Source organism: Schistocerca nitens, chromosome 5, assembly GCF_023898315.1.
Source record: "Schistocerca nitens isolate TAMUIC-IGC-003100 chromosome 5, iqSchNite1.1, whole genome shotgun sequence".
Classification (NCBI taxonomy): Eukaryota; Metazoa; Arthropoda; class Insecta; order Orthoptera; family Acrididae; genus Schistocerca; species Schistocerca nitens.
Window position 1 is genome coordinate 309,867,452 of NC_064618.1, and position 18,011 is coordinate 309,885,462.

Sequence of the window (18,011 nt, forward strand, 5' to 3'; positions counted from 1 at the left end):
AAGTAAGTTTATTTTTATGCAAGATGAACCATGCGAGAGAATGTACGATGAATTTCTTGAATCACATAGTGTTTGGCTCTCATTTAAAAATCAACTCTTTGAGAATGACCATTAGAAGAATTTCGAGCCCAAATGATCAGACATTTATGTCGTTATTAAAAATTTTACAGACACATTTTTGTGATGTATTTAAAGTGTAACACGTGGAAAAATGATCAACATTATATGTGAAAGCTTTTCTTTTCTTGTAGAACACTATTTACATTAATTTAAACCTTTAACTTTTCCTGTTTGTGTAGTCACAAAGCTTAACAGAGGTGTTGCTATTAGCTGACTACATCACATGTCCTACACTCTGAATATCCGCCATCATCGGCTGGCGAGATCACGTGACATGTTCTTACAAAAGCGCATCGCAATCTCAATTTCAATGCTTCAGAAAGTAACGTGTGGCGTTTGGTGGAATTCGAATTTATACTTTCCTAATATGAAAATATGCAGCATACAGGTTGCTGCACATCACAGATCTTGCTTTTCTCCCCTAAGTATCGTGTCGGGAAATTCTAAGCCGATGTATAAAACCATAACGATCCAATGGATTGATATGTTTTACAGTTCCAAGGAAAAGTGTACTGTCACTTAACATGGAAAAAGTGTATTTTGACCCGGAAGAATGTGTATTTTTAACTGGGAAACATGGGAATTTTTTTTCTTGTCCGCATATACACCCTGTCATTCAAATTTCCACTTATTCACCTCCATGTTAGCTGACTCAATGGACCTTCTCCAGTGTCTAATGTCACTGAGTGTCTAGACTGCTTGCAGGACATGACAACTGTGATAAACAGCTTTCTTCAAGCACATGCTACCACCATCTGGGAACATGCAGAAACAAAAACAGGCGACGTGCAGAAAGCACATGGTGGTAAGTGTATGCTGCAATTGGGCACAGAAAATGAAAAGGTGGATGTAGCATATATGCTGCATGCTGACTGATAAGTGTAAACAAAAGTGATATTGTGTTATTTAAACATAATACCTAAAACAAATGAAATACATTTCTGGTCCATGTATAACATCTTGTTTGAGTTAATGATATCTGTAATGCACAACTTATGAAATGAAAAAGGGAAGAAAGAACAGTAACTATTCACTTAACAAAAGTAGCAATGAGTGATGGTTTGAACAAATATATCACTTTTTCATTTGCAATTCTAACTCTTCCCCCACTCCTATCCCTCTCTTCCTCTTGCCTTGCCATAGAACTGTCTCTCTCAATTTGTGTACAAATATTTCATGTCAGGTGTAAAGGAAAGGGAATTGCTGGTATCTGCACAGTAATTTAATTATAAGATAGGAATTTAATTACTGTATGGAACACATATTTTATATACAAAAAATAATATTATGTTCCATTATTTCAATTCCGTAATATAAACTTGTACACCCAATACAGAATATAAAAACTTATTCCTCCCATTCCTGATCTGTTTCTGCACATAAGTGCCTCTGTTCCAAACATGATGTTGAACTATTTTCTGTTAATCTTGAAAGTGCAGCTTCAATCACTTGTTTGTTTATATCCACTTCCTCTGACTGTGTTTCCTGTAATAATAGAAATATTATGTTCACAATAGTTATTTACAAGCAAAAAAATGCAATTTAACAAAGCTGTGGTCAGTAATTCTGCACATAAAACACTGACTGTCATATAATTGCAACCACTGTAAAAGTAAATCAGCACTCACTGTACAGATTGGGCCTCAAATACTGAACAGTATAACTTCTGTGTTTTACTGTGAAAGTAGACAATCCAACAAAATCTCTCCTATTTTACAATAATAAAACAAAGTAATATTCACTCATAGAATTAAGACCTTAGCACATTAATTCTTTATGTTCTTTTATTTATTTAGCCATCTGTGAACATTTTAAAATGTCTCAAAAATAACCCAGAAAGGAGATGGATACATGATTCCCGTACACAAACACTCATTTTTAGAGTACAACTGTATTTCACATATTGTAATAAGTACCACTGAATACTTCTTAAAACTAAATGTAATTCAAGTGATGAAAAAGCTACTAACCTTGAAACATACATCTGTTAATGCTTCTTGGTACTGAAGTCTTGCAACCTGCAATGCTGCCACCAAAGAATGAAAATTTTTCTGTAAAAAAGATATAAATGCCGTATATTGGTAAATATAATGTCAAATAGTGAACAGAGCAGCCATCCACTCTACATATAAGTTGAATAGTTTGGAGATAAATGGAATGCATTATTCAACTCTTTTTTTTTTTATTATTACAGATGAGTAAGTTCATAATACCTAAAATGATAGTGCTAGGGCAGACAGAAACAATGATGCTCTGTATAGATTTTCTATATGAAAATGATGTCAAAATATACAACACATTGGCACAGTGTGCCAGCAGACATAGTAAAAAAGAAAAAGTTCTATTATCAAAATGTCATCACTTATCACCTTTCATGGTCAGTATATCAGATTGCGATATACAAGACCTGGTTTCAAGTGCTTCCTGCTAGGTGGGAATGATGAAGTATGGTCCATTCAGCCTTGCAAACACAACTGAAGAAGTACTTTAAGGAAAAGTAGTAGTATATGTAATTTTACCATTCGGATTTAATTCTTCTGCGATTTCCCTAAACTACTTCAGGTTCATGTTTGGCTAGTGCCAAAGTACTACTCTTCATAATGTATGCTGCATGCTATATGGGAAAGATGGTAATTCACTAACAGTATTATGCATTAAAATAGTGCTTATGTCTTACAGACAGTTACAGAAGAGATTCATAATGAATTCATTTATGTTGACAAATTTATTGGGTATGACAAAGAGGCACTTTTGACAGCCTCTTCATGTGTTGCAGCATTTAAGTGTCATTTCCTTCCTGTCATTTTCTTCCTTACTGTCATTTCACATTTTGACAAGATAGGGATCCTAGACTGACTTTGTGAAAAGCATCATATTTTTGGGCGTGCTTTAGTGCTCTCAAACGAATCAATTTCTAATGCTGAAATTTCAGGCAGCTTTCAGACATAAAACAAAATACTGGATTTATTCCTGCTGCCTTAAATGCTTTGGGGCAATTAGAAGTGCCACTGGTAAAGCAGATAAACAAGTAAAAAAAAGTGATTAAATTAGAAGCTGTTTGTGGTAAAAGAATTGTCAGAGAAAATGGAAAAGGTGTCAGAAGAAAATGAAGGGTATCTATAATACATTGTGTTCCATTTCAGTGATTTTGTTGGGAAGATCATTTAGATTTTGATTCAAATGATATTTTCCATTACTAGTCAAAAAAGTTTTTTTAAGTACAGGTTTTGCTGGCTGACAGTAGGGGACCATCTTTATTTGAACATAGGCACAGGGCACTCACTATATATTGCAACTCAGATTTCATAATGTCACTATAAAGCATGTTACATCAAATTTCATAGTTTAGCTTGCTTCTCGTGAACATTTTATTCTTAAATAAAAAGTACATTATCATTACAACAGAAATTTTATCTCATTTCAATACAATTAGGTCACATATTTTATGTTATTGTGCATATTTTTGTAAGTTTTTCATCACAACAGTATATTTTTCAGTGTATATGAACTGGATCACGTGGATTTTTTTTCCACATCATACAACATACAAATCAAAACAGTCCTTTACTTTCCTCATTGACTCATCAATATACAAATGAAATAACAGTGGTCAAAATGAGAAACCCTGCCTTACACCTTTCCCAATTTTGACCTCTTGTATGTTTTGATATCTTGTATTATTTTGTCTTGCTGATTATAGTCTGCTTCACATAAAGAAAGGGGATTACTGTTCTATATCTCCAGTTGACACAACACTACCTAATAATGGAAAACATTCTGTTCCACTTTCCATTATAAAAAACTTTCTTGAAACCCACGAATGCAATGTTTATTTCCTTATTTTTTCTAACTTTGCCCTCTATTATTAACCTTAGCATTAAAATTGCTCTTGTTTCTTCCAAAACAAAATTGGCCATCTCCTAATTTACTTTCAAATTTTCCCTTTCACTCTTCAGTAATATCCTCTTGCGAATATTACTGATGCACGCAAGGGTGATAGTTTGTGGAAGCAGGGGGGGGGGGGGGGGGGGGGGGCTAACATTTTGGAAGACATGTGGTGACTTGTAAGTAGAAATAAAAGCAGTTTCAGTTCTGATCCTGTAAAAACCTGCATAATTCTGACTTTTAAATAGTTCTCTTGAAAGAGAAACCTATGATTACACTAAAATTTGTGGGCATACTGCAAAAACCCATTAAGTGCTGATTTTGTCATTTTTGAGTTATGTATGCATTCTGCATCAGAAAATCAATATCTTTCATCTGGAGAAACCAATTAAGTGCAGTTCTCACTCTAAGAAGTTAAAACATATGTGGCTGAAATCTGTTAAGCTCATAGTGCATCATTCAGGTGTACTTAAATGATTTTTCCTGCACTTTGTCAATGGGCTTGGTGACATTATTTAAATAACAATAATTCATCAAGTTCACTTAATGAATTCCAGCAGAAAGACGTATATGATATATTGGAGACAATTTTTATAAATACTTTGTGGTATGCTTATGTTTCTTAGCTTCAGCTACCAGAAAAGTGATCTGACGTTGGTGTACAATTATATTACATTATGTGAACTGTGTGACATGAATATTATTGTCCATTATATGAAACATATTGAAGATAAATTTGTTGGAGGAGTGTGGTAAGTCTGTATTTAGTATTATTCTCAACACCGGTATCAATGCTGGTGATTCAATGTTGGCCTCTAGCAATATCACCTTACCTCAATATGTGACATCTGTATTATAGTCAGTTACTGTAACTGAGATGCATGAATAGATAAACGCCCATTGTAGCAGAAGCTGCTGTGAGTGCAGTAACATTGTGCCAGTTGACTACGGTGAGTTTAATTCTAAAAAAATGTTTTCAAGAAGTGCACTGCTTGTGCCATTGGCCAAGAAAAGACACCCACAGAAGACGAAAGAACAGGTAAGCAATAAAATGACACTCTAAACATGAACTTAATTCTTACAATGCACTCACATTTTAAAGTGCATGAAATAATTTTATTTCATATTTTTATTTTAAGAAAATGAATTTGTATATCAAGTGCATCAATTGGAAGCAGAGCAGATGATCCAAACAGAACATATGGCAAAGTCCCCACACAGATGAAGATACAAAATAAACCTAAGCAGAAACTGTGTAAGGTAAGCCCAGGGGGTGGGAGGAGGGGGGGTGCTTTTAGTGAAATGGTAAAGCACAGTGCAGAAGAGATTGATTTTGACTCTGATTGCTCCAGCAAGGATCCTGGCTACAAACCAGGTTCTACATATACATTTACATCTATATTCTGCAAACCATTGTGAGGTGCATGGCTGAGGGTACGTCCCATTGTACCAGTTATTAGGATTTCTCCTTATTAGGGTTTCTCCCTGTTCCATTCACGTCAGGAGCACCAGAAGAATAATTGTTTGAATGCCTCTGTGCATGCAGTAATTATTCTAATCTTATCCTCACTATCCCTATGTGAGTGATTTGTAGGGGTTTGTAGTATATTCTTAGAGCCATTATTTAAAGCCAGTTCTTAGAACTTTGGTAGTAGTCTTTCTTGGGACACTTGATGTCAATCTTCAAGAGTCTGCCAGTTCAATTTCTTCAGTATCTCCATGACACTCTCACACAGATCAAACAATCCTGTGACAATTCAGGCTGCCCTTTTCTGTATATGTTCAATATCCCCTGTTAGTCCTATTTGGTATGGGTGCCACAAACCTGAACAATATTATAGAACCACTGACACGAGTGATTTGTAAGCACTCTGATTACACTTTCCCCATATTCTACCAATGAACTTAAGTCTACCACCTGCTTTACCCACAACTGAGCCCATGTGATCATTCCATGTCATAGCCCTACAAAGTGTTACAAACAGGTATTTGTGGCACAGAGGTTCTAGGCACTACAGTCTGGAACCGCATGACCGCCACGGTTGCAGGTTCGAATCCTGCCTCGGGCATGGATGTGTGTGATGTCCTTAGGTTAGTTAGGTTTAAGTAGTTCTAAGTTCTAGGGGACTGATGACCTCAGCTGTTAAGTCCCATAGTGCTTCCATTTTTTGAAACAGGTATTTGTATGAGTTGGGCAATTCCAAGGTGCGATTTGTGCTTTTACCAGTGGGGGGGGATGTCTTAGGGGGTTAGTAGAATTATGTATGTTACTGGCTTGGACCATGGCGTTACGCATGGTTAAACAGCTATTTATAAATAGATGTTAATGGCGAAACTCACTATTCATGCGTATGCACTATCAGAAAGGCCATCCCTTGTTATATCTTTTAAAAGTACATTATAGGTAAAGCTTATTTACAAAATCATCTATATACAGATATACGAGGGGAATTCAAAAAGTAGAGGCACATATGTGAAAAGCTGTACTTATTCTGATGATAGAAAACTGAAACATATTAAAAGTATTAACAGTAAGACTTATTAAAAACTTTCAGTGTTTGGCTCCACAAATTTAAATTATATGTAAAGTTTTACTCCAGTGAGTGGGAAATAAACATCCCAGGTTGGGATGCATAAACTAAAACCAGAGGAGGGGATGGTCTGATGCAGAGGGCAATTCCAAAAGTGACACTGGGCAATTCCAACAGTGACTCCTTGATATTATAGTCATAAGATACTACATTTTTTCATTTTGTGAAGTGTACAGTTTTACATTTACAAACATTTAAAGCAAACTGCCAGTCTCTGCACCACTCTGAAATCTTATAAAGATCTGATTGAGTATTTATGCAGCTCCTTTAAGATAGTACTTCATTAGAGTCCGAGGTTATTATTAATATTATCTGCAAAGTAATTAGTACACAACATGAACAGTAAGGGCCCCAACACACTTCATTGGGGCACACCTGGCGATGACTCTCCATCTGAGATAATATGCTGTGTCCTCCCTGCCAAAAAGTTCTCAATGCAGTCACAGATTTCACGTGACAGCCCTTATGATTGTATTTTTGTCTATAAGTGTAGGTGTGGTACTGCGTCAAATACTTTCCAGAAATCAAGAAATACTGCATCTACCTGGTTGTCTTGATCCAAAGCTTTCAGTATGCCATGTGATAAAAGTCAAGTTGGGTTTCACATGATTGATGTTTTTGAAATCCATGCTGGTAGGCACTGAGAAGCTCATTCTGTTCAAGATACATCATTATGTTTGAACTCAGAATATGTTCAAGATTCTACAACAAATCAGTGTCAAGGATACTGGACAGTATTTTTGTGGATCACTTCTACTACCCTTCCTGTAGACAGGTGTGACCTGTGCTTTTTTCCAAGAACTGGGCACAGGGTATTTTTTTCAAGGGATCTATGATAGATTGTAGTTAGAAGAGGAGCTAACTCAGCCACAAATTCAGTATAGAATCTGACAGGGTTTCCTTCAAGGCCTGAAGCTTTGTTCAGTTTTAACGATTTCAGCTGTTTCTCAACACCACTGATACTAATACTTATTTCACTCACCTTTTCAGTGGTAAGAGGATTAAATTGGGGCAACTCTCCTGGGTTTTCCTTTCCAAAGGAACATTTGAGAATGGAGTGAAACTTTTGCTTTGCTACCATCAACTTCAGTTCCTGTCTCATTCACTAGGGACTGCACACTAACTTTGGTGCTACTAAGAGCCTTTACATATGACCAGAATTTCTTTGGGTTCTGTGCAAGATCACTTGACAATATTCTGCTACTGTAGTTACTTAAGGCTTCACACATTGCTCTCTTGACAGCCAATTTGTTTCATTCAGCATCTCTCACTAAAGTTTCTTTACAGTGACTGTATACAATGGAGGTTCCCTAACATTATGAACTGTTCTACTGGGTACATATCTGTCCAGTGACTGGTCAGCTATTCTTTTAACCTGGAGCCTGAGTTCCTCTACATGCTCCTGTCCCGTGCTGAAAGTTCCAAGTTCCTCACTGAAATATGGCACCTTTGATTTTTTATCTAGTTTACTAAACATATACATATCTTTCTGATTGTTTTAGCTGTCCTTTATATTTTTGTAATAATTGTTGCCACTGCCACATCATGTTCACTGATTTCAGTTTTGAAGGTGATATCCTCAAAGAGCTCAGGTCTGTTTGTTGCCATTAGATCCAATATATTTTCACCATGAGTGGGATTTCTAACTATCTGTTATAGGTAGTTTTCAGAGAAGGCATTTAGCAAAGTTTCATAGAATGTCTTATCATGCTCACCACTATAAAAATTGTAATTTTCTCAATTAATTGTTGGATGATTAAAGCCTCCACCAACGACTACAGTATAACTGGAGAACTTGAGTACAAGTGAAATGAGGTTTTCTCTAAAGTTTTAGGTTACATCAGGAGATGAATCTGATGGGCAATAGAAGGATCTTATAATCATTTTGTGCCCACCCGTGACACTGAGTCTTGCCCAAACAATCCCACATGCAGCTTCAATTTCTACCTTGGTGGATTTGAGTTTCTTGTCTTCTGCAACAAATACACCACCACCATTTTCCATTTGCCTATCCTTTCGATATACATTTAAATTTTACCCAAAAATCTTACTTCTGTCAATTTCAGGTTTCAAACAGCTTTCCGTACAAAGTATTATGTGAGCTTCATTGCTTTTCATGAGCACTTCAAACTCTGGCAGTTCATTGGAACAGCTTCAGCAGTCTACCATTATGATTTTAATACTCTCACCTGTGGGAGGTATTTCTTTTGATCTTACACTGATACTTCTGGGTTTCCTACAGCTAACATTATCTGGATTGGATGGAGAGTCACCTAATCTAAAAAAAACCTTGTGTGCACCCCTCCACAGCAGCCTCTGATGTGTAGTGCACTCCTATTTAGGGGAACGTTACAGTTCTCAACCCTACAGCACAAGTCCAGAAAGACGCAGCCATAGAAAATTTTCATACATTGGAGTCTCACTATTCAAGGAAATCCACAAAATGACTGTACTAAGATCCCAAACTAAGTATACCTAAAATTTACAGTCTGTACAAGGAAGAATGCAAAGATTTCAAACCAGTCAGTGAAATACCTCAAATAAAAATATTTTGTCAAAACTACAATCTTGTCTTCTACAAACCTAAAAAGAATCAATGTCAAAATGTGTGAGAAAGCAAAGAGTTATGAAGAAAACAAAGTGTTGGCGAAATAGTATAATGAGCATATTGCAAGAAAAAATGGCAATCAAGCAAAATCTGCTGATGAAGAAAAATGTAAAGTAGATAAGACCTTCATGCACTTGAGTAATGATAGCAAAATCAGCAGTAATTAAATACAGCCACTGGTTTTGTTATCATCATTTGAGCACTGCAGTCATAAGAAAGGTTCACTGTTGTAACGTCAAGTTAAACAAATATATTTCAAGGACGACACAATACATGTAAGTCAAAGACCAAGTAACTAAAGTAAAACGTGTGTACACTGTAACAGTCAAATCAGGACTGAGTCCAAGTCTAGCGGCCGCTGGCTGGCTGGTCGCTTAGGTGGCGTGGCTGCTGCATGGCTGGCAGAGAGCGCCGCATGTAGAGGACGCGCGTAACTGCGCGGCGGCACTTTGAAAGATCAGCGAGTCACAACACTTTTCACTCCTTTTGAATTTTTTGCACTGGTCTTGATGGAGGTGACCTGTAGATTGCTAACATCCATAGGTGTTGTTTGACTGGCCGTAAAGTCTTGAGGAGGAGGCTTCCCATACGGACAGAAGTGTCCCCTATGATAATGGGTCGAGATGACAGGAGACGTGGGGGTCGAATCCGCTGGGGCCCCGTGCCCCAATCTGCCCGTTGCGGCAAGTCCGGTTGTTATAACAGGAGACATGGGCGATGTGTTGGCGTCCGTAGGAGAAGGAAGCGAGTAGAGTTGCTCCGACAGATGATGGTCATCTGGTTCCTGCATGGGCACATCTCCTGGTGGCGTCAGTTCTTGTGCTGGCACCGAGATTATGGTGAGAGGGCTGCGTTGTGAGTAATGAGAGATTCCATGATCCCGAACATCAGGTACAGCCGAAGGTGGTGTAGCAGCACTCAGAACAGGCGTTGCCGGCACACCAGGCCGAAACTGGTCCAAATGACGCACTGCAACACCCGTGTCCGTCTGGATTTCATACAGGCATCGGCCACGGTGCCGTAAGATGCGGCCAGGACTCCATTTTGGCCACCTGCCATATCCCCCTACCCATACAAGGTCACCGGTGGTGAACCGGCCAAGCAAAGGCACCCGCAGCTGTGACGTGGAAGGCCACAGAAGATGAAGTAGCGTGCGGGGCTGTCGGCCATGTAAGAGCTCAGACGGGCTGTGGTCGCCCATGGGGGTGAAACGGTAAGAAGCCAGAAATTGGAGAAGCGCATGATCAGCAGCAGAAGAAGTCAGGAGTTTCCTCATGTGAGCCTTAAATGTGCGGACCAGTCGTTCAGCCTCACCGTTTGACTGTGGATGGAACGGAGGAGCTGTTACATGCATGACACCGTGACGGGCACAAAAATCCGCAAAATCTGAAGAGGCAAGTTGCGGACCATTATCAGTAACAAGAGCAGAGGAAAGGCCTTCCAAAGAGAAAATGCGAGCTAGAGCGTTGGTGCTCGCCGCGGTGGTAGGCGACGTGCAACGGACAATGAAAGGGAAGTTAGAGTAGGCGTCAATAACGAGAAGCCAATAAGTACCTAAAAAAGGTCCCCCGAAGTCAGCATGAATACGCTCCCAGGGCTTCTCCAGAGAAGGCCACAGTGACAAAGATCACTTCGGGGCGGCGGCCTGTGACGCACAAGGGCCGCAGGCAGGGACTATGTGTGCAATTTCAGAGTCGATGCCGGGGCAGTACACATGACGGCACGCCAGAGATTTTGTGCGAGACACACCCCAGTGCCCTTGGTGAAGGAGGTGCAAGACCGAAGCACACAAAGATGCAGGTACCACAACACGCGGCGAAGCATTGTTGGTGGAAAGGAGGATAACACCATCCCTAGCCATGAGGCGGTAACGCAACGGATCAGAAGTCTTAGCAGACAGACGATCTGGCCAACCCTTCTGAATACAGCATAAAACCTGGGAGAGGGTAGGATCAGAACCCGTAGAAGCCGCCAGCCAGTCCCTGGTGATGGGGAACCCGTCCACAACTTGCTGCTTGGCAACATCCAGGTGGAAACACAAAAGTTCGTCCTTATCAAATACCAGATCAGGATCCATGGGAAGGTGAGACAGAGCATCAGCATTCGCATGTTGAGCCATCAGCCAGAAATGAATCTCATAATTGAAATGAGACAAGTAAAGAGCCCAATGTTGGAGGCAGTGTGCAGCCTTGTCGGGAAGCGACGCTGATGGATGAAACAAGGAAACAAGTGGTTTGTGGTACATAACAAGATGAAATTTGGATCCATAGAGAAAAACGCCAAACTTATGAAGAGAATAAATAATGGCCAAAGCTTCTTTTTCAATTTGAGAGTATTTTCGCCGGGCATCCGTGAGCGTTTTGGAGGCATAAGCAATGGGTTGTTCAGAACTGTCAGAAAAATGGTGCGCATGGACTGCATCAACCCCGTATTGCGAGGCGTCCGTGGCAAGAACAAGATGTTGGCCAGGTCAATAAGTAGCCAGGCACGGAGCCTGTTTCAGCATAGTCTTCAATTTCTGGAAAGCAGTATCGCATGACGAGGACCAGTGAAAGGGCATTTTTTTATGCAACAGGCGATGCAATGGCGTAGCCACCGAAACCGCAGATGGTAAAAACCTGTGATAGTATGCTATTTTCCCCAAGAAGGCCTGCACTTCCTTAACAGATGTAGGGTGAGGAAGGGCATCAATCGCAGCAACAGTATGCTGAAGTGGACGAATACCATCCCGAGAGAGTTGAAACCCCAAGTACATGATAGAGGCCTGAAAAAGTTTGATTTCTGAAGATTACACTTAAGACCGGCAGTCTGTAAGACATGAAAAAGTGTGTGGAGATTCTGAAGATGTTCTTCAGTGGTGGAGCCAGTGACAACAATGTCGTCCATGTAATTTATACACCCAGGGACAGGGAACAATAATTGTTCCAAGAATCGCTGAAAGAGAGCAGGGGCGCTGGCAACCCCAAATGGCCATCGTTGATATTGATAGAGGCCGAAAGGTGTGTTAAAGACCAGGAACTGCCGGGAAGCAGTGTCGAGAGGACGTTGATGATAAGCTTCTGACAGGTCAAGTTTAGAAAAATACTGGCCTCCAGCAAGTTTAGTGAACAATTCTTCAGGTCAGGTCATAGGGTAAGTGTCAATGAGGCATTGAGAATTTACAGTGGCTCTGAAATCGCCACAGAGACGAATATCACCATTGGGCTTAGCAATGACAACGACAGGAGAGGACCACTCGCTGGAAGTGACAGGAAGCAAGACCCCTGAAGCAGTGAGACGATCCAGCTCCCATTTGACCCGATCATGGAGGGCCACAGGAATGGGCCAAGCCCGAAAAAACTTAGGCCGAGCAGTGGGTTTGAGCATGATATGAGCTTCAAAGTAGTTTGCACGGCCTAACCCAGGAGACAAAAGGGATGAAAATGTCGTTGACAAGGAATCCAATTGAGCATAAGGAATAGCATCGGAGACAATATTGACAGAGTCATCTATGGAGAACCCAAAAACGCAAAAGGCATCGAAACCAAAAAGACTCTTCACATTACTATGGTCGACCACAAATATGGGAACAGTGTGAACGACGGATTTGTAAGATACCTCAGCATTTAATTGTCCCAAAAGAGAAATCTTCTGTTTACTGTACGTCCGTAATTGCCTAGTGACAGGTGATAGGATTGGAGAACCCAACTGAAGATACGTCTGAGAATTGATGATAGTGGCAGCAGAACCAGTATCCACCTGCATGCGAATGTCCCGACGAAGGATTTGGACAGTGAGGAATAACTTCCCTGAAAGGGAAGAATTACCATTGACAGACAACACAGAAGCAGAATCAGCATCACGTTCATGAATGTCAGGTATGCGGTCGGATTTGCAAATGGAGGACACATGACCCTCCTTTTTGCATTTGTAAAACACGGCCCAACGTTGGGGACAATCCTCCCGTGATTGTTTCATAAAACACCGCGGACATGAAGGAAGTTGCAGTGGGTTTTGCTGCAGTTTCTTAGAGATTTGTTTATAGTTATGCCGAGGCTGTGCTTGGGAGCGCACTGCGGCCACGTCGGCAGGCAGGGACACGCCGCACGCTTCGTCAACAGTGCAAAGAGGTTGTAAGTCCCCGATGTCACCCCATGACTCTATCTGCACTCCAGCAGCGTGAGAAAGGTCAAAAGACTGAGCGATGGATAGGACTTCATGTAGAGTCAGATTTGCCAACTGAAGGGCATGTTGCCTAACTTCTTTGTCAAGCACCGACCGGATAATAGCATCCTGTACCATGGAATCGGCGTAGGATTCTTTGTGAACATCAGTAACAAATTGACACTTTGGACTGAGGCCGTGAAGTTCAGCAGCCCAAGCGTGATAGGACTGATTCGGTTGTTTTTGACCACGATAAAAGGCAACACGAGAGGCCACCACATGCATATGCTTTTGAAAATATACGAACAGAAATGAGCACATTTCAGCAAAGGACAAAGACGTAGGATCTTTCAAAGGAGCCAATTGCGACAACAACCGATACATTTGAGGTGAAATCCATGAAAGGAACAGAGACTTACATGTTTGGTCAACTACAACATGAAATGCCAAGAAGTGCTGTCGAAGACGTTTTTTGTAATCAGACCAGTCTTCCGCTATCTCGTTGTAAGGAGGGAAAGGAGGGAGCAACAATGACGAGAGACGCCCCGCATCGGATGCCGTGAGGAAATCACGAATCGTATGTGTGAGAAGTGTTTGCTGTTCAATGAGACCTTGCAATAGTTGCTCTAAAATAGCCATGGAAATCTGTGGGTGAATGACGAAAAAGAAAAGTCCACTACCTCATCGCCAATTGTTATAACGTCAAGTTAAACAAATATATTTCAAGGACGACACAATACATGCAAGTCACAGATCAAGTAAACAAAGTAAAACGTGTGTACTCTGTAACAGTCAAATCAGAACTGAGTCCAAGTCTAGCGGCCGCTGTCTGGCTGGCCACTTAGGTGGCACGGCTGCTGCATGGCTGGCAGACAGCGCAGCATGTAGAGGATGCACGTAACTGCACAGCGGCACTTTGAAAGATCGGCAAGTCACAACATTCACCTTATGCAGTACATGAATTGAAACAAGCAGAATCCAAGGATTTATCTAAACTTTCTGCATCTATCATTAAAAACAGAAGTACTGACAGTTTGGGAAATAAAGTTAACTGGCTAAAAGTGAAATGTTTCTGCTGCCAAAAACGAATGTCAGGTGTGATAAGAGTACAGATACAGTCATTCATAACATTATAAGGAAGTACACACATTCATATTTAAATATGAAAAATATTGACTTACAATATCTTCATCCTAAGATTCTTCCAATAAGTGGAAAGAAAAAGAAATGCCTGACACAGTTATGCAAAAAGAGGTACATTCCTGAGAGATTTCACACTGGTATAAGTCTCTCCCTACTTCAACTGCAGCCACCAGCAAAGTTCCTGAACCTGGTATAGAAGACAGTGATAGCAGTGACGCAGATGTATAAAGTGCAGGAAAACATAACTTCTTTAGTGTTTAATAATCATTTAATGAACCAGTAAAATGACTGGTTATACTGATTCCAGTTCTTTAGTGATGTGTTTTTAATATAACTGTTCTCAAGTCGATAAATAATTTGAATGATATCTGTCAAAACCACATAAACACAGCAATATTTGTTTTTTTCTGTTGATTATTTAAAAAAATCCATTAACTAGCCAGTTGTGCATCAAGCTTTTATAACAAAAAAGCATCATTAATTAATTACTGCTGTGGACAATCCCTGTGATGACAGAATTATTTGTGGCTTGAAAAAGAAATTAAAAGTTCAGTTCTCTCAATACTTCATAAAATACAGTTAACGCATTTTTGCAGTAAGCCCTTTATTTTTTCTTTTCCGTGGGAGGTGGGAGGGAATAGCGCCCCCCCCCCCCAATTGTCCCAAGGTATGGGCCCCCTTGGATGCATTTGATACTAGGTTGATCAGATGATAATTTTCACATATATATGCTCCTGCTCGCTTTGGAATTGCAATAATTATGTTCTTTCCCCAATTATATAAATTTCATTTGAGATCTTATTCTGTCCTTTGGAATTACACTGGCATTTCATTAGTGCCAGGTGATTTGTTTGTCCTAAGTTTGTGCAAAGCATTAAAAAAATACTGTATCTCCTTTAACACCTTTTTCCATTGTCTCCTCATTCATATCGATTTTCAAACTTACACTATTACATCACTGTTTATTTGTTGAAGTTTATCTGCACAAAAGACAAATAATGTAATGTCAACAGCAAAAAGAGGTGGTTCTGGTATGTTCCTTCATTTCCCAGAACAGTAATACTGCCATGGAATATCTCTCATAAACCCTAAGCAAAATCCTCTTTCTCAAGAGAAGTAACAAAGTGAAGACAGACAGAGAGAAATATAAAATGGATAAATAATTACTTTAGATTTGTAGGCCACTACACATTCTTGAAAAGAGATAAAATTAATAAATATCATGTTGCTTGCCATGCAGTTTTATTTCTCGTTTCTTAGGCACTGAGTGGGTGAATGTACACAGCCGTCAAAATAAATAATAATTACAAATGACACACCTACTCCTAAAATTTGAAATCATATTGAAACTTAATAATTCCTTTAGAACAACTGTAAATGAATCCATAATGGAAAAAATTAAGAGAAAGCCAAAGTCACACTGTCTGTATTGTGAACTTTCATTTTCATACTTTCTTATCTCCTTTGATAGTACGGATAATAGACTTGGGAAATAAACAAAAACTAGTTGAAAATTGCTAAAAAGCTTTAAGCAGATAGAAATCACAAAAGACAAATACATATACATCTATGCTCTGCAAAGTGCTGTGAAGTGCATGGCAGAGGGAAGCAATACTAAAAAACATGAAGGTTATTGGTTAAGCATAACTGATAAATTTGTTATACACAAAAGTTATTGCTGATATAGATAAAAAATAAAAGTTTGAAGTAAGCGATATCTATTCATAATAAATACACCAAATCAAAATGAAAAAATACTTTCTGAAAACTCTTCTTTACCTCAGTTCCATCATAGTTAATGATACCAATGCAACTCACAGGGACTTTTTTGAATGTGATTTTCCCAAGTGACCTCCTTTGTAGGGCAAACACATATGGTATCTCCTGTTTCCGTGCACCTTCCTTAAGCTGTTCCACAATATCACATATTCCCCCTAAATAAATAAAAAAATATACAGGTAACAGTAAATAAAAGTTCAAAGTATTTTTTACACACACACACACACACACACACACACACACACACACACACACACGGAGAATCTTATGCTAATGAATGTATTTAATGATAAGGCAAAGTAAACTTATATGGCTTTACAGCCTGGAGTGCCGAAGGGATACGTTATGCAGTCTAGACAAAGAGATTTTTTTTTCTCCACACACACTAATACCTTCTATTAATGAAATATGAAGTATATGAGGAGTGTTATAATTTGTTCATTTTGTTGACAATGAGGCAGAGAAAAGAGAAGAAAGATTAGAGTTCAAAGAGGTTATTAGAAATGGAATAAACAGACAGACAGCACATAGCGCTAAGTGGACCTCCAACCTTAATGTTTCCAACCAATGGATGACTCACAGTTACACTGCCAAATACTCTTTCTCCATGAGACCCCATGGAAAAATTTGTAATTTAATCAAAGACATCAGCAAAACACCACACATCTCTTTCCCTTGCTGGCTATATACTGGTGATGAAAATTTCTTCCATCACCAGTACTCAAAATCTGCAGCACTACATAAAGTGTGACAAGAAAGTGTACATTAGAAAGGTTGTTACAGAAGAGTAAATGCTTTACGGTGAAACTCATTTAGCCTGTGTACTTTGCAGTCATTTCTCTACCCGTATGCTTAGTCCTCATTTTTCCACATTGCATTTGCCTTTCTTTTTTCTCCTTTTTGTTCTTCTCCTCTTTCCTTTATTTCATTTTTCTTTTTCTTTGCTACTCTGATTTTCGAAAATAAAACAGCCAATCTGCTAGCAAAGAAAATATCAACAGTTACAGATTAAATGTACTTACATTTTCATTCATTCATTCACACATCATGTTCCACAAATACCCACATGAAGGAGAGCTTTCTGGAAGTGGAACAAGTTCCATATTAATAAGCACAAGCTGCCACTGGAGGCTACTCCTGTTAGTACCTTAACAACAAATTTTGATAAATGTTAATCTACTCATTCACTACAGGGCACGGGTTGGGGGGGGGGGGGGGGTGCCCTCTCATTCTGGGGTTTTAGTGACTTGCCTTTTCTTTATAACGTTATTTAACCTGTCTCTCTCTTCTCCCCAAGGAAGGAACTACTAGTTACAAAAGCTAGGATAATGTGTCACTTTTAATTTCATACATGTCTGTCAGCAAAACTACACATTTCGTCTCTTAAATTTTAGCACTAGCCAGCGAGGATTTAATTTTCCTTCAATATCATCTGTTACTCATATTTGGTATGGGTCCTATACAATTGAGCAATATTCAAGGATGGGTCACACAAGAATTTTGTAAGTAGTCTCCTCTGTACTTCAATCAGTATCTCAAAATCCTACCAAAGAAAAGAAGTCTGCCACACACTCTATCTACAAATGAACGCATGTGACCATTCCATTTCACATCCTCACAAATTTTTACACTCATGTTTTTTTATTAGCATTGCAAACAAGGGAAACTCCAGTACTGGCCATATAGATTTTTGCATATTGATTTCAATCACTAAGTGATCATCTTCAAGTGCTAAAATAAAA

At 39.2% G+C, this 18,011-nt stretch overlaps 1 protein-coding gene across 4 annotated transcripts in view; it reads right to left on the minus strand.

Moving 5' to 3' along the window:
• Positions 1–1,341: 1,341 nt before the first annotated feature.
• Positions 1,342–18,011, minus strand: part of LOC126260251 (uro-adherence factor A) — a 138,579-nt gene continuing 121,909 nt past the window's right edge. For 2 of the 4 annotated variants that reach the window (XM_049957570.1, XM_049957571.1), the window contains exons 5-7: positions 16,270–16,424; positions 2,091–2,171; positions 1,342–1,605 (exon numbers count right to left, since the gene is read on the minus strand). In XM_049957570.1, coding sequence (XP_049813527.1) covers positions 1,468–1,605; positions 2,091–2,171; positions 16,270–16,424 — 374 coding nt within the window. In that variant the 3' untranslated portion in view covers positions 1,342–1,467. Of the gene's footprint in view, positions 1,606–2,090; positions 2,172–14,570; positions 14,678–16,269; positions 16,425–18,011 lie in introns of those variants that run through there. The other 2 variants (XM_049957572.1, XM_049957573.1) reach the window with 2 other exon arrangements.